General features: G+C 37.3%; 1 protein-coding gene across 1 annotated transcript in view; it reads left to right on the top strand.

The window, feature by feature from the left end:
• RYR3 (ryanodine receptor 3) overlaps positions 1-23,296 on the top strand; it is a 473,873-nt gene that overhangs the window by 105,681 nt on the left and 344,896 nt on the right. The window contains exons 7-10 of the mRNA XM_049790221.1: positions 5,407-5,519; positions 6,432-6,531; positions 9,523-9,616; positions 15,502-15,576. Of these exons, the coding sequence (XP_049646178.1) occupies positions 5,407-5,519; positions 6,432-6,531; positions 9,523-9,616; positions 15,502-15,576 (382 nt within the window). The remainder of the gene's footprint in view (positions 1-5,406; positions 5,520-6,431; positions 6,532-9,522; positions 9,617-15,501; positions 15,577-23,296) is intronic.

The following is a 23,296-nucleotide window of genomic DNA, read 5'->3' on the forward strand; positions in this document are numbered from 1 at the left end:
AGTCTCATGCTATTCTTCAGTCCATCATCTCTTTCAAAAATTGTGCTTACCAAGGTCAGTTAGTGAAATCCACCACCATAATTTGGGGGACTTTTTGATACATCATCTTCTATATTTTTCCTTCTTATATTTTCTTTAACATTTCTTAAATTTTTAATTACAATTTTATGGGCTGCACTTAACATTATTGCCGTAGGAGGAAACTGGTATAGCTTGAAGGACACATTAAATTAAGTATAATGAAAATGCAACCATATCACTTAATAATTGAAACGATGGGAAAAGTTGCAAAGTTATTAGTGATAGACAAGCTCCAAATTTAAAACTTTCTTTGAGTTGGAAGGCATAAGAAACTGATAGAAAAAGTAGATTTATCACATTATGACTCAGTGTCATTTGATTGTTCTCTCCCATTGGTTCTCTGTATCCTATGCTTTTGGAAAGACCAGCTTCTATCAGTCAAAAGTAATAACAGTCAAGGTGGATCATAAGAAAAGTGGCAACCAGAATTATGCAGTTTCTCTCAGGAAACCAGACACAGAGAATAGAGGACGAAAATAGCTATAAATATTTATAGTTAGAGCATCAAAGAAGAGACCTACTTGCCGTGTTGATAGAAGTGGAGCACTGATGGATAAAAGTTGAAAGGAGGCACATTTCACCTGAGTCAAGAAAACCACTTTATATTATCTGCAATTATCCAGCAGAAGAACAGCTGAATTTAGAAAGTGGGGTGCTCCCTGTGGCTGGAAATATTCATGGGCAACTTGATCATCTGTCAAAGGATTATAATTCCAGTTAGAGGTTGAGCTATATACCAATGAGAATTCTTAATTGTAAACAGTAGGGCTTGATTCAGGAGATGAAGTCAAGTAGAATGAAAATTTACTGTTAAGTAGAACTTTTTCTAAAGGTAAAGCCCCTATCTTGAAAAATAGACAGGGAGAAAAAGGACAGGAAGAGGAAATGGCCTAGGCCACACTTCAAGAAGGTTCTGTGGGATATGATCTTCAATATCAGAACATTTTCCCCCAAAGTGGCAGGGGGCATGCAAGGATTCTAGAGTAAACAGAGAAAGAGGTCATTTTGTTCTTCCAAGTTGTCAGTTTGTAAGGGAATGATGCAAATTACCTGACATTAAAGATAAACTAGAAGAAAAAATCTGTATCTACCTGCTATTTTTACTTGATGCACAGGAGTATCCTAGGACCTCACATGGAGAACTACTTCTTTTCTTGAGAAGAGAACAAAAGTAAATCTGCCTTTGCTCATTATGATTTTTTCCTAAAATAAAACTGTATTTGAATTTGATTTGAGATTGCTTTGTTTCAGCTAGTTATTTTTAAAATACATTTTCCTCAAAGGTATTGTCAACCTTTGCTGAAAAATTGAAAAAAAATGAGTAAACTAGCAGACTCTCTGAATGTAAGTTGGTTTCTGAATATAAACCAGTTGTTTGTTTCAGAGAATGTAATCAAAGAGTCATATATATGTGCGTGTATATTTATATATATAGACATATATGTAGTCATTCTATCAGTGAAATGACTACATTTTTAGAAGTTGGAAAGAAATTGATAAATGCCTCTTTCTGGTGATGTGATTTGGAAATATAATTATAAGATCCTTTAATAAAAACTAAAGTGATGAGAACATCATAGGGGATAGCTTCTTCCAGCATCCTTCTATTTTTCTTCTAGTCTGTGATCTAAATGTTAAGAAATCTACATTTTAATTATTGATCTTTTGTCATCTGTTGATATTTTCTGTAGTTATATCTTTTACTTTGCCTTAATGTTTGAACTTCCAAAGTGATATTACCTACCTGGATCCTGCCTATCCTGTATCTTATAAGTATGGAAGAAGAGTCTAAAAGGGAAGAGAGAGAGAAAGAGAGAGAGAGAGAGAGAGATTTTCTACTATCCTTTCATACTTTTAATCTTTTTTATTTCTTCTGTTGGACAGAATTTTTCTTTTTTTATTAAACTAAATTCTTTATTTAAACACCTTGATTACAAACATAACTGTAGTTGGGTTTCAGTCATAACAAGAACAGCCCCCTTCACCCGTGCAACCTTCCATAACCAATGCCCCCATCTCTTCTCTCCCCCTCCCCACCTGTATCGAGATAGGCTTTCTACATCCCTCACTCACTGACATTGTTATAATAGTTCTCAGAGTAGTTATTGCTCTAACTGCACTCACCACTTTTTGTGGTGAGCTTCATGTCATGAGCTGGACCTTCCAGCCCTTCTCTCTTTGTCTCTGAAGATTATTGCAAACATGTCTTTAATTTTTCTTAAAATCCATAGATGAATGAGACTATTCTGTGTCTCTCTCTGGAGAGAATTTTTCAACTTATCCTGTAACCCACTTTTTTACTCTATCTCTCTCTCTCTTTTTCATACTTGATTTTCCTCCAATGAATAAATGTTTAAATTTTGCTTCACAAAAGTAGCTTTCTCATCTCTCTTGGATTATTATTTACAAAAAAACTTCCATGGGAGTGAGGGTAGGGGAGCCTTGCAAGGATGCTTGCAGAACCTGGGGCTCACTCCCAGCAATTTGTGCCCATCTGGACCAGTGGTTTAGTGCCAGGGCCTGAGATAGCAGTGCTACATTAACCTTGTCGTGCCAGGGATCACCAGGCCACCCCTGTATTGACCATAAGCTATATGGCACTGGGGGTCAATTGGTATGTGCCTTAACCCCAGTACAGGCAAACTGGCCCATAAAATACATGTTAGAGTTTTCTCTGAATATGTAATCTGTTTTTCCCAAGTCTTCTGCAATTTTAATTCTTTCCTGGAGCTAAAAGATTTCTTCAAATGATTAGGTGATCCTTGGTCTCTATTCACTTGTAGATCAAGGTAATAAAAGCTCTGAGCTGGTGGTTCTGATTTCCCAGATACCTAGGCAATTTATTAGAAATATTACAAATCTTTCATACAAGTAGATTCACTTTTTTTTTAAGAAATAGCACTCAAATTCAGGATGGAGGCAATAGGAAATGAAATGGGTTTTATTAATCAGGACATAGGATTTGAATTATTCTCTTATTTTTAGCAATGCTCTTCACTTAGTTTTTCAGTGATGCCTGGTATTTTTTCAACCCCAGTTTATTTGTGATTTGTCATTATGTTGATTAAACTTATTATGAAGTTGAAGGAGGAAGCTGTATCTACTGTACAGATAGAGAAAAGGGTCTTGTTTAACATTTTGTCACTGCCTACTTTTTAACCTTATCTTCTTCAGCTTCCACAAGTAACTGTTACCTCCAGTTCCAGAGGTTGTCTGGGATTTAGGCAGTAGACATAAACATATTTTCTTAAAATGTCTTCTTCATTTTCTTTATTTGTTGGTTATGTTTTGGGCTCAGAGATTAGTGTTAGATCTGCACTCAGGAATCATTCATTGAGGGGTACCATATTGAAATGCCAGGAATCAAACCTAGTTCAGCACTTACAATTCAATCACCCTACCCACTGTATTATTGCTCAGGCAACGCCATTCCTTTTTTTTATTTTTTGGTTTTTTGGGGTCATACCTGGAGGTGCTCAAAGGTTATTCATGGCTCTGCACTCAGGAATCACTCCAGACTCAGGAGACCATATGGGATGTCATGGGTTGTACCTGGATTGGTTGTGTGCAAGGCAAGTGCCTTCACTGCTGTGTTATCACTTTGGCCCCATCAGTTTCTTCATTTGTTGCCTAGGCACTGGGGCTTTCTCTTGTGTAACAATTTCCTCTGCATTGCTCTTCCAAAATGTCAATCTTGGCTTTTTTTGTTATAAATTTCTTACGTACTTTCTTATTTCTTTGATACTTAGCCCTTTTATTAAAAAAAGAAATCTCACTTTAGGGGCTAATGCAATAGCACAGCAAGTAGGACATTTGCTAGGGTGAGACTGACCCGGGTTTGATCCCTGACATCGCATATGGTCCCCCAATTTCTGAACACAGGAGTGATTTCTGAATGAATGCAGAGCCAGGAGTAACTCCTGAGCACCACTGGGTGTAGCCCAAAGAAACCAACAAACAAACATCTTATTTTCTAGTGATTTTCATGGGTGGGCAGTGTTAGTTCCAGACTAAGGATCCACCACACAAAGACCAGTTATGCAAAAGCAAAGAAGTTTTATTTCAGCATGCTGGGGTAGACCATCTCCTCAGTAAATGGTGACTCCATCACTAAACAGTAAACACTTTTCATAGTGGATTTGGGGGCTTTACACATAAAAGGTTGGCCTTTACATCAGGGGGCTCTAGCCTTATATGGACGTCCTGATCATTGTGTTTTTTTCTGGTATTTGACCATGAAGCCAGTGGTTGTTCACAAAGCCAGCTCCTAGAATTTATTGCCCCATTTCTAACGTTGGGCATATACCCTCAGCAGTAGCAGTAAAACACTATAGCAAAGCTAGATTACAGAAGCAAATAAGAAGTTGTTTCTGAATCAAACTTTCTAAATCAAACTTTGATTCTAATATCCCCTTTTACTTTCCCTTCTCATAGTTTCTAAAAGGTGGAAACAAATATAAAGTAAAATAAGAGGTCAGTGAAACCAATTCTTAAAACAAAAGTTTCTTTTTTTATATATTTAAAAAACTGATTTTTTATTCTGGCCGAAGTGAATTACAAATATTTCACAGTAACATTTAAGGTACATAGTGACAATGAATCAGGGGCATTCCCAACACCAGTGTTGTCCTCCCTCCACCCCTGTTCCCAGCACGCATCACATATCTCCCTTCTTTATCCCCCAGAATACTATACTAGTATAACTGGTTCCCACTCGTACAGCTTGCTGTGGATTGGGTATAGATTCTGTTGTCATTGACTTTGGGTTTGATGTTCAAGTCTGATCATTTTTTATTTCCACTAAATGTTCATGAGAGTGTCTGGATCTGGTACCATTTATTTTCCACCATCAATTTATGAGGCTAAACAAGATGATTCAAGTAATGTGGTTCTGTTGGAGATATGGGAAAAGAAAAAGAAAAAAAAAACTAGGAGGAGTCCTTCTAGGTATTATAAATATATTTAGAAGAGGAAAGGGGAAAAAAGAAGAAAAAGGTAACAAAACAAAAAGTCACAAAAAATAACAAAGCAATAACAAGAAAAACAAAAATTTCTAAGAGTTTATGGAGGAAACATGTTTCTAAATATATTAAAAATACTCAAAAGCTGCTATAGACTCTGACTGTCAATAATCTTTTTCAGTTACTGTCTGTAAAGTAAACTAAAGTGATAAGCATAGCCAAAACACATGTAAGGCCAGCTTATAAATACAATTTCAGACTGTGTGTATGTATATGGGGGGGAAACTATCAGGAGAACGAGGGAGCCAGGGAAGTTTTGGGCACTGGACTCAAACAATGACTGACTCAAGGAGCCTGTGTGTAGGAGAAGCCTGTTGGTGGACCATACATCCTGCTTCCAAACAAAGGTCTGAGGGAGAGAAAGTTCGAATTGGTGACGACCTCATCCTTGTAAGCGTGTCCTCGGAGAGATACCTCGTAAGTACCTCCTAATACAGGCAACTTGCATTTGCATGATTTTTTAGGGGTAGATGACTAAAAAGAACTAAGCCACAATACATTGGGCAGGATTAGGTATACCTTAGTATACCTAATATGAAACTAAATTTTCCCCCTTGAATTGAAGTGTTAACTTTTTTCAATTTTACAAAATTATTATTTTTCAATTATTATTATAATAACCTATTACAATACTTTATCCAGCAAACTCTAATGTTATCCCCTTGGGCAGGCACTTCCCGAGAAATCCAGTTATTTATCCATTAGTTATCATTACAATGAATTAATTACATTGTCTAGCTTTGGTCTATGAATAATGAACCATTAAAAAATGGGGTCTAACAAAATAAGATTTTATTAGATCAAGAATAGTTTCAGCTGTTCCAGTCAGTGGCTACACATGTGGGTGAGATTTTTGTAGCTAGAAACCTGTTCCAGGGATGAATAGCATTGACACCAACCTTGTGTGGAGGGAGGAGGGTGCAGGAAGATCAGTGTTAGGAATAATTTTTAAGCCTCTCAGCTCTATTCCCTGTGGCAGATTTTTCTTTGCTGAATGCTGGACTAGTTTTTCCCAGAGTGTGAATTCCCTGCTTTCCTACCAAGAATAGACATTTTTTGACTTCCTGTTGAATCAGGGATCCAGCTGAGAGAACGAAGTTGACACTTGTCTGCCACCTTTGTAGCTGAATCCTTTTTCTTTTCTGAATAAAGCATTCCACTCTGAAGCAGTTTCTAGATGGGGTTGAGAAATCTCCCACTGGCTATGTAGAAAGGGCCAGATGACAGTCAGGCGGTGCTCTTCAATCCTTACAATCCTAGGCAATTCTGGTTGTCTGTCAGGCCTACCCTGGTGATTAAAATGATGTCTCCTTTGCTTTTCTGCTCCAGCATCTTTCGATCTCAAATGCTAACATACAAGTGGATGCCTCCTTTATGCAAACACTCTGGAATGTACATCCTACGTGCTCAGGATGTAGCATCGAAGAAGGTGTGTTTTGTGTGTGTGTGTGTGTGTGTGTGTGTGTGTGTGTGTTTGTATTTTATTCAGTCCCAGCCTGCTAGTGTATCTTATGCTCTAAATGTTGTCTGCTACTCTCCAGCCCTTAGCCCACCCCAATGTCTTGGCATACAGCATCATATCTGTTTGCTTGAATTTCTTTCTCTAATATTGTTTTCTATTCCAATTATATGAGCATTTCTGACTTTAAAAATAATTATTTAGAGTCATTTGTACATTTTCTGCTTGCAGGTCTTGCTTAGTCACTTTTCGCCTTCTTTGTTGTTTTTTTGTTTGTTTGTTTGGTTTTTTAATGGTTGCCAGTTGCAAGTGTTCACAGATTAGCAACTTCAGTTTTAGAAGAGATTACTTGCCAAGATGGTAGTATTGTTTCTATTTCTCCCCAGTGCATTTCCACACAGATGTGAAGAAGACTTTAGAATAAGTATTTGGCCATGTGTTTTTTACTGGTGTTTGTGGAACACCTGTAAAAATAATGATATTTTCTCATTTTTGTTCCCCTTAGGGTAAGACCATCAAACTCTTTTCAGAATATCCTATTTCTCAGAGCCAAAGTCAACGTACCTATTGAATTGTATGATAAGTATCTGGCTTAGTCATGCTTGTAGGTGATAGAGATGAACAGAATAATCAAATATCAATGACCTATACATTGCTACATTACATTTAGCACTTTATAGACAGATCAGAATCTGTAGAAATTATATCACAAATGAACATTATTTATAACCCCGAACTTACTAATTTTAAATCAGAAATGGCCTCCAATGATATGTTTGAAAATAAAGGAAATAAATGATCAAATTGATACTCTAGTCTCAGAAGGAATCATAGCTCAACTGAATAATTAGCAAACCACTTATTTTTTTTTTCATTTTTGGCAACTTTCTGAATATTCTCTTCCAAGGTAGATTTTGTTTGACTCTCTTTTTTGATGCCAAAATTAACCCACCCCAAGCCCTTGGTTAATCATTCTCCTTTTTATCAGAAACCACGAAACTCTGCATTTAAATTGAATTTTGAGTCAGTTGAGGTCTTGGTTAAATTTTCATGTTAAATTCTTCATTTGCATGGTAGGAATAACATTACTTCCGACCCAAGAGAGGGCTTGTAGAAATTAATTAAGGAGTATTTGCAAATCATGTCAAAAAGGTCCTTAAAGAAGTGTTAAGTGCCCTTGTACTGGAGCTTGGGTAGCTTGTCACTTTGCGTCATCTAGCCCTGCAGAAAAGTGTTCTTTACACTTAATACTGGTGAGAAACACTCTCAGCCCTGGAGACAGTAATTGATCCTCCTCTGATCCTTCCCTTCATCTGTTTCCCTTAAGGAAAGTTATGATGCACCAGTTCTTGGCAATTTTTTCTCTAGGAGTAAAATATGGATTGAAGGAACATACAGACTGTAAGTGATGAGCTCAAAAGGGGACTTGGCCTCACTGTCCTGCAGTGTTAGTGAGCTAGATTAAAAATTGATCCTGAGACCATGGAAATGGCTCCCCACAAAATGCCTAGCATGTTCATGGCCCTGAGTTCAATCTCCAGCACTGTCTCTCTCTACTCTAGCACCACCCAGGAGTATAGTCCTGATGCTCCAGGCCTAACTCCTACTAAAAGTAAATCATTTCCAGAAGAATAATCCCATATGGTTTTTATTTTCTAAGTAAATTAACTCTTACGAATTCCCCTAGATTATGAAGCATTTTAATGCAAAAAAAAAAAAAACTTTAAAGAACACAGTTAGGGCACAGAGTGATAGTTCAGCAGGTAGGACATGTGTCTTGCATGAGGCCAACTCATGATCAATCCCTAGCACTCCATATGATACACTAAACTCTGCCAGAAGTATCTCTGAGCTCAGAGCCAAGAATAAACCTGGAGCATCACCAGGTCTGCACTCCCAAAAGGACATAATTGGAAATAGTGCAATAAGAGACAAACTGAAAGTGGGCTTCTGAATATTTGATGTAAGTTTAAGAAAAAGTTGCTTTGCCTAAATAAACTAGGGAATATCAGATGGCCCTGGTACAAGTTGTCCATATAATACTTTGCTTCTCCTGAGGCATCTCTTATTCATACTATTTTAATCTAATACCCTAGTTTGTTAACCCCTAAAATGTATTTAATTATGTGACTAAAATTTCCTGACTTAAAAAAAATTGAGGATGTTAAGTCCATATGTCTCTTGAGAATGACTGATCTGAAGAGTATATTAATTCAAAGGAATATTGAATCAAATTTTTCTATAAAATAAATTTTAGACTGAAATCTTTGATGCCATATCTCTGAATTAAGATTCCAACTTTATTTGAAGACTAACAGTTAACTGTGTCTTTGAAGTTCAGTTTCCCAATGTCCCCTAAACTCTGGCTTGTAAGCTTTCTTTTCTGTGAGAGCTAAATGATTGTTGGCAGCGTGTCTGCTTGGGGATACTGTCACGTTGTGTTTCCCTCTGTGTGTAAAACAACATATAGGTTGAGTCTGTGTTTGTTAAATACACTTAAAGGTAACCTCTCAAGAGACAGCTCTCAAAAAATGTTACTACTTCCTTTTCAAACTATAAGACTGTAGTTTTATGTTTCTTCCACACATAGAGATTGTAAGCATTTATCTAGGATTTTGTCGTGGGGTATATTTGTATTATGAAAAGTTGAAATATATTTTTCTTTCTAACAGTAGCAAGTAAATTTCCAATTTTTAATAATATTCATTTGACACTGCTTTCACCTTACATTTTGATATCAGAGTTGCTCATCTATAATTCTCTGCTAACTTGTAATTTTAGAAATGCTTTGACTTTATTTTCTGATTCAAGCCTGATTCATGGAATTTGTGCTTTTCTAAATACTTCTTTTTATATTTTCTATAACCAATCCAGACTTGCATGAATTTACCCTTTAAACATGCTGTTCTCTGTATTAAAACCTACCCTTCTGTTTAATAGCAGATTATAATTCTCTTACAGGATATCTACTTGGTGGGCATGTAGTACGTCTTTTCCATGGCCATGATGAGTGTTTGACGATACCATCAATAGATCAGAATGATTCCCAGCACAGGTAAGACAATAGCTTGATTCTCCTGTCTCTGGTCTTTGAGTGGCTCAGACTAAAGAGTTTGGTTATAACCACAGATGAATTCTCTGGTAAGTTAACAAATCTCTCTCCAGCCATGAACTATAGTTGGATAAAAAAAAAGAATGGTGGTCCAGGGAAATAGTACAAGGTCAAAGATGCTTACTGTACCCAAAGTTAATCCTAGTTCAGACTCTGGTATCACCTGGTTTCCTAAGAAAGCCCCAAATGTGGCCTAAACTCTGTCGCTGCACCCCAAAATTGGATGTCAGTAGAGTAGAGTTGGCCTACAGGAATCATGCTTCTGAACCAAATAATATAGAATGTTCCAATCTTTCATTTTCATGGGAAGCACCTTTGTTTAAGGAGTCCTTGGTGGCTTTCGTTGTAAATGGAACTGCCCGTTTTGGTGATGAATTTCAGATCGATCGATCATATTGGTGAATCTATGTACTCACAAAAATTATTCATCAGATCATTCAATGCAGATCACCTCTATTGTTCCTCTTTTTGTGCTAAGTGAACTTAAATTCTAAATAATCTGAAATGATTTTTGTAACTCAGTTTTTATTTAATGAAATTCTCATTACTAGAGAATAATGACTTGAGAAACCAATTGTCAGTGATTATCAGGGGCTGAATTTTACAGAGAGAGTGCCAAGAATAACATTTAGAGGATTCTGTTGAAGTTGAACATTCTTTGCTCCTCTAGTTAACCTTTCAGTTGATGTTTTCTAAAAGTTCAGAGGGCATAAAATTAGTTCAGGGGAATCGGTTCTTGCTTGCATGTAACTGACTTTGATTCCTTGGCACCATATATGGTTTCCTGAACCCTCCCAAGATTGATGCCTGAAACCAGAGTGAGGAATAGTCCTTGAATACTGTTGAGTATGGCCCTATTCTCCCCCTCAAAAAATAATAAAAGAATTTTAAGTAAAGAGGCAGAAGATAAAAAAAAAATCCAGGTTATCAAATTATATGGTTGGCTGTTTCAACATTTTATTTGTCATCAAAAACCCACAACATAAATATATTGGCTCCTGTCATTATAAAATATGATATATATTTAAAAAAAATCAAATCTCAGATTCAGATCTACATTATACTAAATCTGGGCAGCAGTGAGTTTGATCTACAAACATTATTTGTATTATCCAAGTGTCAACTGGAACCTTGTCAACTGCATGTTTTTCTTCACTAAAAACATGGCATCACCTTCATTTGACACTGAAATCATCTGGACCAAGCAGACCAAGGCTCTGCTAAAGGCCATACACTGACTGATTTCAGATGGCAGCCTAGAGCCTAGAGATCCTGGTTTTCTATCTAGGGTTCATTTCTTATTATGTAATAAAGATCATGAGAAGCAATATGCTTCCACAGTGTTTTATCATATATCTTAGAAACCATCCATTGGCAACATATATATCACTCTGAATCTCTTCCTACTTCCTCTGTTTTCTCAATATACCGTCATAGGAACCAGATGTCACCCCACGTCAGTGTCTAGAACACATAAACCGGGCCAATAGGAAGTGCCTGATTGATTTACTCACTGCTTCCCACGCATTGGTCTAGATAACTTGACAGTTACATCTCAGTAGGAAAGCCCAGAAATTTCCTTAGAATTAAGAATTCCCTAGATGATAACATGAGAACTGATTCCATTAAAAAAATTTTCTGTTAATTATGAAAATAGGCAGTAACCACATGCTGTCACCTCACTGTCCTATTGTGATTTATCAAGTAGATAAAGAACTAAAGTTCTGAGAGTGTACTCGGCAGAGTTGTCTGCAAAGATGAGATATACCAGAATTTGCCGGTCCTTCTTCCTATTGTTATTTATCATTTAAAACTAGAAATTTTTAATAGGTGAAAAACTCAACTTGTGCACTTTTAACTGCCCTCCTCCTCTCTTTCACACAAACACACACAGACATACAGACACACACACACACACACACACACCACTGCCAGTCATTAGAGCCAAATTAGAAGCAATCATAGATGAAACTAAACATTGGAGATACTTTTATTTTGATGGATGTTCTGTTGAGTAGTTTAGGGTCCTGACTGAAAGGGAAGCCTGGACATATATTTTGAAGGAGATCTGGGAAACAGATGATTGGGAATTCCCAAAATTGGCTCCCTGAAGCCTAGATGCATGCATGCCATCTTCGAAATAAAAGCAGAGTTGGCTTTTGTGGGCTGAGTATTTCTGGGACCTCTGATTTGTATTTTGGAAAGAAAAAGAAAAGGGGCATTTTTATCTTTAGAAGGAAGCAAAGAGGGTCAGCAGAAAGCAGATTTGTAGGAGAAAATCAACTATTCAGTAAACTGGAGCCAGAGCTTTTGTATCAGCTATCAGCTGGCCTCCATCAAATAGGTTGACTTGGCAGTATTTTATGTCTAAGTCTGTTTATTGTCAGGTAAATCCTCCATTCTAACCCAGAGGGCCAAATACACTGGATTCTGCGAGTGCACCGCAAAATTGAAAATGGAAAACACTGTGTCAGATTCTAACAGCCACCACTACCTGCCAGTGATTCCTCTTATGGGACTGACATTGCAAGAGAAACGACTTCTGTTTCTCTAAAGCCTGAGAGCTATTCAGGTTAGGAAGGGAGGCTGGCTTTCCCAGGGCACATACCCCAAGTCAACAATTGAGCATTCTGAGCTCGGATTCTTGGCTCTGCCTCTGGCTTGGCAAACAAGCAGGAGTTAAGTCACTTAACCTGCTAAAGCCAAGGTTAAGCTGTCAGCCAAGCTTTCAAAGCACCTCAGCTTACTACCCACTCTACTCCTCTTCTTTGCTAATTCTTTTAAAGAACAGGGAACAGGTTGTTTCAACCTCTGTAACCTTGTCAGATGAAGTGGAGTAGGAAGCCTGTGTTTCCTCAGGTGGGAAAGACTAACCTTCCAGGACTCTGGCTATCAGAGGCACGGATCTCGGTTAATCCTAGATTCCTTTCTCCTTTCCCATGACCTACAATGAGCTGTTTAGCCAGCTCCACCTGATGAATGTTTTCAGTCCTCACTGAGGGCGATGGGGTTGGGGTGGAAGCAAGATGGGGGTGTAGAATGAAACAGCATCAGGGAAAAGCTAGACAAATTTCTTTGCGTGGCGAGGAGGTCAGGGCTGTATTTTAATCTTCTTGATAAACACGACTTATTATAATTATAAAATTGTATTAATATATAACTACAACTCTAAATTATCATTACTATCATTATAATATTGTCATAGTTATAATTATAATATTGCCTACTCATCCTGATAGAGACCCCTGGTTAGTAAAGCCTCAACTTGGAATATGTATTTCTTTCTAAATATTTCCTTCATGCTTTCTGATAAGCATATACTCTTGACAGAGACTTAAAGTGTCTGTATAGCCCTTCCCTCAATATGATCATAGTTTATATAATATTTCAGTGTGTTTTGTTCTAGTGAACTTTTATGCAGCTTTTATACTATCCATTATAAGCAAAATTTTAGTAATTCCAGTTACAGAATTTTTTATTTCCATAAAGTACTTTGTGCACACTGGTTGCTTTTCAATTTTGGGGGCCACATTGTGAAGTGATCAGAGGTTATTCCTCAACTTACACTCTTTGAAATAATTCCAGGGGTACTTACTACAGGGGACACCAGGAATCAAACCTGGGTTGGTAGAATGCAAAGAAGCACCCTACAAAAGGCCAGATAAATAGCTCATGTGATAGAGGATATGCCTCTCCCTCACTCTCTTTCTCTCATTCTCTCTCTCACACACACATACATACATACACACACAAATACGATAGCACAGGAAGTTGAAAGGATTTGGTTGAGACCACTCAGCTCACTGTTTCCAATTCAAATCTGCCTAACTCCAAACTTTTATTTTTCAATCAACTCATTATATTATCTTGGGAGATAAAAACTTAACCTTTCTCCTCTGGTCTGTTGATTTCTTATTATCTCAAAATCTAGGTCAAGATCCTCCTGAGATTTGAGTGATTCATCTTTTTATAGATACAAATACCTCGGGGGATAGGATTTTAGATCAGTGTTTTTAAATGGAATTATCAGGATGGATCTAAAGTCACATGAGTCTCAAAACATGGCTGTATTCACACTTTCAGGTAACTCAGGTACCAGTACTTATTATACATTTAGCTTTTATACTAAGGGTAGTTAATTTAATTTCTCAAAATTTATATTATAGTTGAGTTGGTCCTTATTGCACAGTTTTTTATTTTTTTGTTTTTAAATATTTATTGCACAGTTGTTTTGGTTTTTTTTTTTAAGTACTTTGCTGGGGCTAAAAAGATAGTACAGCAGGTAGGGTGCTTATCTTACATGTGACTGACCCAGGTTTGATCCCCAGCATCCCATATAGTCACCCAAGCCTTCAGGAGTAAATTCTTAGTGCAGAGCTAGAAGAGGTGAGTACTATTGATGGTAATAAAAAGAAACAAAAAAAAAAAGGAAAAAAGAAAAGTACTTTGCTATCTGGTGCTGAAAAAATAGTACAGTAGTTAAGGCATTTGTCTTTCATGCAGCTGACATCATTTCAGTCCTCCATATATTATCCTTTAAGCACCTCTAGGAATGATCTTTAAGTACTGAGCACAGAATAAATAGTAAGCTCTGAGCACCACCACGTAAGGCCAAATACCCCAAATAAAAGATACATTTTTCCCTCAAAATTTAAAAGAATGCGCCATGCTCATCAAGTTGAATATGTTTGTATGTGGGAGAACTAGACCCAATCCCCAGTACCACACAGTCCTCCGAGCACTGAAGTGAATAATCCCTGAGTACTTCCTGTCTTACCCCTACAAACACATAAGAACAAACATTATGTATCTAGAGATATAGTACAGAAGTTAAGTTGTTTGTCTTGCACATAGCCAACCCCAGCTCAATATCTGAAACAATATATAATTCCCTGAGCACCACTAGGTGTGGCCCAGAAACTCCATTCCCCATAAAATCATCTCAGTTATCAGATAAACAAAACAAACTCAAAGCCAGAGAACTTTTACATACTGACAGATATTCTGCCCAAGTATTGGTCATGGAATCAAGAAAAATTTCAGAAACTTTAGCAAAGAAAGGTAAGTCAATTAAATCAAGGGGATATTTTTACATGGAAACTGGAACGATAATTTTGAAATGATTAATAAAAAACTGGTGAAATCAAAAAGTTTTGAAGTTAGCTAAGTAACAACATGTATGTTGGTTACTTAGTCATAGGCAAATGTGCCATAGTAATGTAAGATGATACACGAGATAAAATGGAATAAAACTCTATGGGAACTCTCTGCGTACTCTCTTTACTATCATTTTGTGAAACTAAATTTATTACAAAGTGAGCATTTTATTTAAAAGAAAACCATTAAAAGCTTATCTTTAATGCAATAGAGGAGACAAAGCTACAGTAATAGCAGCATGAACACGATAACAACTGAGCATAAAGCTTCCTAAAACAATGGGAAGAGAATGGGTCCATACTGTGCTACACGTTTTTAAAGTTAAATTGCCTTTCTGAAAGATGTAGAACTTCATCAGGGAACTTAACCTGAAAGAATGAGAAAATTCAGTATCTAATCTGATATATGTGACTAGCTATTTCAACTCCCAAGATGGAAATATAGGTGACCTTTTTTCCTTGTGCCCCTGATGATCCATAAGTGTCCTTGATTTAGATGTGGTAAGCAGCTTCATTGGACATGAGAGGGAAATTGTACTTCCTTTGAATTCTTCCTGTGACGACACCAGGAGGGCTAGAAAAACAGCAGGGTCTATGGTGGCAGCTATTCCCTGAAAAGTGCTGATCTATAATATCACTCATGGGTAAATTAATTTCAATCTCTGCTGACAGGAGAATATTTTATGAAGCTGGGGGAGCTGGGACACGAGCCAGATCTCTGTGGAGAGTGGAACCCCTTCGGATAAGGTAATGGAGGATTAAGGTGAAGCTCCTGTTGACTGTCACTTCATCCTTTCCTTTCCTTTACTTTCCTTTGCTTTCCTTTCTTTCCTCTTTTCCTTCCTTTCCTTTCCTTCCATTCTTTTCCTCCCTTTCCTTTACTTTTTTTCTTTCCTTTCCTCCCCATCCTTCCTTTCTTTTTTCTTTCTGTTTTTCCTTTCCTCTCCTTTCTTCCTTTCCTTTCTTCCTCCTTTCCTTTCCATTTCTTCCCTTTCCATTGGTTCTTTTTTTCCTTTCCTTTTTCTCTCCTTTCTTCCTTTCCTTTCTTCCTTTCCTTTTCTTTCCTTTCATCCTTTTCGTTTCTCTGATTTCTTTTCCTTTCCTTTCTTTTCCTTGTCAATTTCCTAAATATCTCACTTGTTCCACATCACAAGACAAACTCAATGTTCTCCAGCACGCATGTAAACACACACACACACACACACACACACACACACACACACACACATTTCCCCACCTCTGTTGGAACCCTGAGCACACCCTCGACTTATAGCTCTGCCACCCCTCTAGTGGTAAGTTGTGAAAGAAACAAAGATGTTTTCCACCCTCTTCTCCCATTTGTTTTCTTATTTTTTATTTAAACACCTTGATTACATGCATGATTGTGTTTGGGTTTCAGTCATGTAAAGAACACCACCCATCACCAGTGCAACATTCCCATCACCAATGTCCCAAATCTCCCTCCTCCCCAACCAACCACCACCTGTACTCTAGACAGGCTTTCTATTTCCCGCATACATTCTCATTATTAGGATAGTTCAAAATGTAGTTATTTCTCTAACTAAACTCATCACTCTTTGTGGTAAGCTTTATGAGGTGAGCTGTAACTTCCAGCCTTTCTCTCTTTTGTGTCTGAAAATTATTATTGCAAGAATGTCTTTCATGGGCCCGGAGAGATAGCACAGCAGCGTTTGCCTTGCAAGCAGCTGATCCAGGACCAAAGGTGGTTGGTTCGAATCCCGGTGTCCCACATGGTCCCCTGTGCCTGCCAGGAGCTATTTCTGAGCAGACAGCCAGGAGTAACCCCTGAGCAACGCCGGGTGTGGCCCAAAAACCAATAAATAAATAAATAAATAAATAAATAAATAAATAAATAAATAAATAAATAAATAAATAAATAAATAAAGAATGTCTTTCATTTTTCATAAAACCCATAGATGAGTGAGACCATTCTGCATTTTTCTCTCTCTCTGACTTATTTCACTCAGCATAATAGATTCCATGTACATCCATGTATAGGAAAATTTCATGACTTCATCTCTCCTGACAGCTGCATAATATTCCATTGTGTATATGTATCACAGTTTCTTTAGCCAGTCGTCGGTTGAAGGGCATCTTGGTTGTTTCCAGAGTCTTGCTATGGTAAATAGTGCTGCAATGAATATAGGTGTAAGGAAGGGATTTTTGTATTGTATTTTTGTGTTCCTAGGGTACATTCCTAGGAGTGGTATAGCTGGGTCTTATGGGAGCTCGATTTCCAGTTTTTTGAGGGATCTCTATATCACTTTCTATAAAAGTTGAACTAGATGGCATTCCCACCAGCAGTGAATAAGAGTTTCTTTCTCTCCAAATCCCTGCCAACACTGTTTGTTCTCATTCTTTGTGATGTGTGCCAATCTCTGTGGTGTGAGGTGGTACCTCATTGATTTGCATCTGTCCAATGATTAGTGATGTGGAGCATTTTTTTCATGTGTCTTTTGGCCATTTGTATTTCTTCTTTGTCAAAGTGTCTGTCCATTTCTTTTCCCCATTTTTTGATGGGATTAGATGTTTTTTTTCTTGTAAAGTTCTGTCAGTGCCTTGTATATTTTGGAGATTAGCCCTTTATCTGATGGGTATTGGGTGAATAGTTTCTACCATTCAGTGTGTGGCTCTTCTATCCTGGGTGCTATTTCCTTTGAGGTGCAGAAGCTTCTCAGCTTAATATATTTCCATCTGTTAATCTCTGCTTTCACTTGCTTGGCAAGTGCAGTTTCCTCTTTGAAGATGCCTGCAGTCTCAATGTCCTGGAGTGTTTTGCCTACGTGTTGTTCTATATATCTTATGGTTTCGGATCTGATATCGAGATTTTTAATCCATTTGGATTTTATCTTTGTACATGATGTTAGTTGGGGGTCTAAGTTCAATTTTTGCAAGTGGCTAGCCAGTTGTGCCAACACCACTTGTTGTAGAGGCTTTCTTCGCTCCATTTAGGATTTCTTGCTCCTTTATCAAAAAGTAGGTGATTGTATGTGTGGGGAACATTCTCTGGGTATTAAAGCCTTTTCCACTGATCTGAGGGCCTGTCTTTATTCCAATACCATGCTGTTTTGATAACTATTGCTTTGTACTACAGTTTAAAGTTGGGGAAAGTAACTCCTTCCTTGTTCTTTTACCCAATGATTGCTTTGGCTATTCTAGGGTGTTTATTGTTCCAAATGAATTTCAAAAGTGCCTGATCCTCTTCTTTGAAGAATGTCACGGGTATCTTTAGAGGGATCCCATTAAATCTGTACAATGCTTTGGGGAATATTGCCATTTTGATTATTTTAATCCTGCCAATCCATGAGCAGGGTATGTGTTTCATTTTCCACGTGTCCTCTCTTATTTCTTGGAGCAGAGTTTTATAGTTTTCTTTGTATAGGCCCTTCACATTTTTAGTCAAGTTGATTCCAAGATATTTGAGTTTGTGTGGTACTATTGTGAACGGGGTTGTTTTCTTAATGTCCATTTCTTCCTTATTACTGTTGGTGTATAGAAAGGCCATTGATTTTTGTGTGTTAATTTTGTAGCCTGCCACCTTGCTATATGAGTCTATTGTTTCTAGAAGCTTTTTGGTAGAGTCTTTAGGGTTTTCTAAGTAGAGTATCATGTCATCTGCAAGCAGCGAGAGCTTGACTTCTTTCTTTGCTATCTGGATCCTCTTGATATCTTTTTTTTGCCTAACCACTATAGCGAGTACTTACAGTGCTATGTTGAATAGGAGTCGTGAGAGAGGACAGCCTTGTCTTGTGCCAGCATTTAGAGAAAAGGCTTTTAGTTTTTCTCCATTGAGGATAATATTTGCCACTGGATTATGGTAGATGGCCTTAACTATATTGAGAAAGGTTCCTTTCATTCCCATCTTGCTGAGAGCTTTGATCAAGAATGGGTGTTGGACCTTATCAAATGCTTTCTCTGCATCTATTGATATAATCATGTGATTTTATTTTTCTTGTTGTTGATGTTGTGTATTATGTTGATAGATTTATGGATGTTAAACCATCCTTGCTTTCCTGGGATGAAAATTACTTGATCGTAGTGGATGATCTTCTTGATGAGGCATTGAATCCTATTTGCCAGGATTTTGTTGAGGATCTTTGCATCTGCATTTATCAGCGATATTGGTCTGTAATTTTCTTTTTTCGTAGCATCTCTGTCTGGTTTAGGTATCAAGGTGATGTTGGCTTCATAAAAGCTATTTGGAAGTGTTTCTGTTTTTTTGATTTCATGAAAGAGTCTTGCCAGGATTGGTAGTAGTTCCTCTTGGAAAGTTTGAAAGAATTCATTAATGAATCCATCTGGGCCAGGGCTTTTGTTTCTGAACAGACATTTGATTACCGTTTTAATTTCATCAATAGTGATGGGGGTGTTTAGATATGCTACATTCTCTTCATTCAACCGTGGAAGATTATAAGAGTCCAAGAATTTATTCATTTCTTTCAGGTTCTCATTGTTAGTGGCATAGAGTTTCTTAAAGTAGTTTCTGATTACCCTTTGAATCTCTGCCATATCAGTAGTGATCTCTCCTTTTTCATTCTTAATACGAGTTATCAAGTTTCTCTCTCTTTCTTTGGTATTTTTGCCAGTGGTCTATCAATCTTGTTTATTTTTTTCAAAGAACCAACTTCTGCTTTCGTTGATTTTTCGGATTGTTTGTTGGGTTTCTACTTCATTGATTTCTGCTCTCAGCTTTGTTATTTCCTTCTATCTCCCTATTTTGGTTCCTTTTGTTGAGCACTTTCTAGTTCTATGAGCTGTGTCATTAAGCTACTCAGGTAAGCTCCTTCTTCCTTCCTGATGTGTGCTTGCAAAGCTATAAATTTTTCTCTCAGTATTGCTTGGCTGTGTCTTATAAGTTCTGCTAGTTTGTGTCTCTATTATCACTGGTTTCCAGGAAAGTTTTGATTTCCTCTTTGATTTCATCTCGGACCCATTGGTTATTCAGTATGAGGCTGTTTAACTTCCAGGTGTTTAAGTTTTTCTTCTGTGTCCCTTTGGAATTCACATATAATTTCAGAGCCTTGTGGTCAGTGAAGGTAGCCTGCAAAATTTCCATCCTATTGATATTATGGAGGTATCTTTTATGTGCCAGCATGTAATCTATCCTGGAGAATGTCCCATGTACATTGGAGAAAAATGTGTATCCATGTTTCTGGTGTTGGAGTGTTCTATATATATCTACTAGGCCTCTTTCTTCCATTTCTCTTCTCAGGTCTAGTATATTCTTGTTGGGTTTCAGTCTGGTTGACCTATCGAGTGTTGACAATGCCGTGTTGAGGTCTCCCTCAATTATTGTGTTGTTAATGATATTATTTTTCAGATTTGTCAACAATTGTATTAAATATGTTGCTGGACCCTCATTCGGTGCATACAAGTTTAGGAGAGTGATTTCTTCCTGCTCAACATACCCCTTGAATAATACAAAATGTCCATCTTTGTTCTTTACAACTTTCCTGAGTATAAAGTTTGCATCATTTGATATTAGAATGGACACTCCAGCTTTTTTATAGGTGTTGTTTGCTTAGATGATTTTCCTCCAGCCTTTTATTTTGAGTCGATGTTTGTTCTGACTATTCAGGTGAATTTCGTGTAGGCAGCAGAAGGTTGGGTTGAGTTTTTTGATCCATTTAGCTAGCCTCTCTGTTCTCTTAACTGGTGCATTTAGTCCATTGACATTGAGAGAAAGAATTGTCCTGGGATTTAATGCCATCTTTATATCGAAATTTGGTGTGTCTTTTGGTCAGTCTTGTCTTAAACATGGTCTTTCAGTTTTTCTCTTAAGACTGGTTTTGAGTTTGTTAGCTTCTGAGCTGTTGTTTGTCTGTGAAACCATGTATTCTTCCTTCAAACTTGAAAGTGAGTTTTGCTGGGTACAGTATTCTAGGCGAAGCATTTATTTCATTGTGTTTTGTCACTATGTCCCACCACTGCTTTCTGGCCTTGAGTGTTTCTGGTGATAGGTCTGCTGTAAATATCAAAGATGTTCCCTTGAATGTAATTTCCTTTTTTGATCTTGCTGCTTTCAGAATTCTGTCTCTTTCTGTGGGATTTGTCATTGTGACTAAGAAGTGTCTTGGGGTATTTTTTTCTGGGGCCTCTTTTGTTTGTTACTCTTCGGGCATGCAGGATTTGATCACATATATTCTTTAGCTCTGGAAGTTTCTCTTTAATGATGTTCTTGACTGTTGATTCTTCCTGGAAATTTTCTTCCTGGGTCTGGGATTCCAATGATTCTTAAGTTGTTTCTGTTGAGTTTATCATAGACTTCTATTTTCATCTGTTCCCATTCTTTTACTAATTTTTCCATTGTTTGTTCATTTGCTTTAAGTTTTGTTTTCCAATCTCTCTATGTAGTTGTTATTGATGTCATCTTCCACAGCTCCAATTCTGTTCTCAGCTTTTGTTACCCTGTTGGAGAGCTTATCTATTTTGTCATTCAATTCGTTTACAGATTTTTTTCAGGACTGTTATTTGACCTGTTATTTTAGTTTGGAGTTTTGTGATTTCTGTCTTCACACTTTCTTGGTTCTTATTAGTGTTCTGTTCAACTCAATCCATGGTTTCTTTGCGTTCTTTGAGCATCTTCCATATTTCTTGTCTAAACTCCTTATCTGAGAGACTGATTAGTTGGTTGGCCGTTTTCTGATCATAAGAATTGTCATCTTCATTCTCTATGTCTGATGCTGGCCTGCGTTGTTTCCCTATTGTCACACTTGTATTGTGAGTTTTTCTACGTATTGTGGTGGTATTCATTGGCTAAATGATGTGCGTGGCCACGCTCCTCTGGCTCTACCCTTTCTAGGTGGGTCGACTTGCCTCTAAGGAAGGGGAGCCCTCCGTGGATGAAGCCTCACACAGGATCAAATCTTAGGCCTGAGCACGCAGCAGAGAAGACAGTCCGGAGAGAAATGCTGGGCTTCAGTGATCCAGTTCTTAGTGTGATTTTTTTTCTTCTTGTTGCAGCGGCATTATTTCCTTAGAAAGAGCGCACAGCCACGTAGTGAAGCAGAGTGGCTGTGCTCTTCTGGAGCCTCTGGGAGAGCGAATTTTCTGGGCCCTTTTCGGTAGCAGGGAATGTGGCTCATTCATTGGTCTGTTTTCTTCAACCACCCCAAAAGATCTTATAACATAATAAATAGATCTCTTCTTTTAACAGCCATGGTATCTTAAGGCAATTGAGATAGTGTGTCCACATATGCTATGATGACAGCAGTTGTAGCAAAGATGCTTAGAAATGCCAGAAGGTGCTGAAAGATCTGGTCAGTTATACATTAGGAGTTCATACACATACAAGGACCCAATTACAGAATTTGTTGAATGCTTAGATGTTAACTTTGACTTTGACGGGGTTCAGAAAAATCTTAGGGAATGTGAATTAGTACTAAGTAGCATGTCTTAAGGATTTCATGGGAAATGCCCTCCTCTTCATGTTTGAGATTTTCTGTCTGATCTATCAGTGTGTTAATATTAGCATGTTGGCAGACAAACTGAAAATGACTCCAGAAGAACCTGAAAGGTAGGATGTAAATTTATTTAAAAAATTTGAAACTAGGGGCCAGAGCGTTAGCACAGTGGTAGAACATTTGCTTTGTACATGGACGACCCGGGACGAAATTGAGTTCAATCCCCGACGTCCCATATGGTCCTCCAGGCCTACCAGGAGTGATTTCTAAGAGCAGAACCTGGAGTAACTTCTGAGCACTGCTGAATATGACCAAAAAAAAAAAAAAACCTAAATAAATAAATATTCAAAACTGGATGCCAAACTGAGATGATTTGCAAATAAGCCAGAAACTAAATTATTTGAGCTTAGAAAGGAGAGGCCTATATTGTCCTCTTTGATTTTTCTTTTCTCCCTACCCCTCCTCTTTACTCTTTACCTCCCCTACTCTTTACTTGGACACATGTTCACAGTAAAGTATGTCATATGAGAAGTATGTGTGTGCCCTAAAGGCCCCCATCAAAGTAATTCTGTAATCCATTTGGAGAACAGAAAAAAAGTTATACTTCTCTTACACATGTGTGTGAGTATATGCAGACACACACACACTTTTTTTAATTTAGAAACTTTTTTCAAAGTGTTGACTCTTCTCCCTCTCCACAAATAAACACCAAGTTTTGGTGCCACCTACCCAAATATTATGTGGATCGGGGCATTTATAATATCTTTTCACTACAGTTAAAATTTTTATAGTAGCATAAAGATGTTCTTAGTATGTTTTATATTGGTTCTTACAAATGGACATTTTTATACAGACAAAAAGAGTACTTATATATAATTCTTATTGTGGTTGTTTATTTCTCCTGAAACATAAACATTCAATATTTAAGTCCTTTATCAATGTTATTTTTATTTCTTTAGTGCTTCAAAATATTTGCTAAAGAGGATAGTCACTTTAATCTTAAAATATCTAGCTCTTCAACATTTTTCTTTAACTTAACATAT

This window comes from Suncus etruscus, chromosome 16, assembly GCF_024139225.1.
Source record: "Suncus etruscus isolate mSunEtr1 chromosome 16, mSunEtr1.pri.cur, whole genome shotgun sequence".
Classification (NCBI taxonomy): domain Eukaryota; kingdom Metazoa; phylum Chordata; class Mammalia; order Eulipotyphla; family Soricidae; genus Suncus; species Suncus etruscus.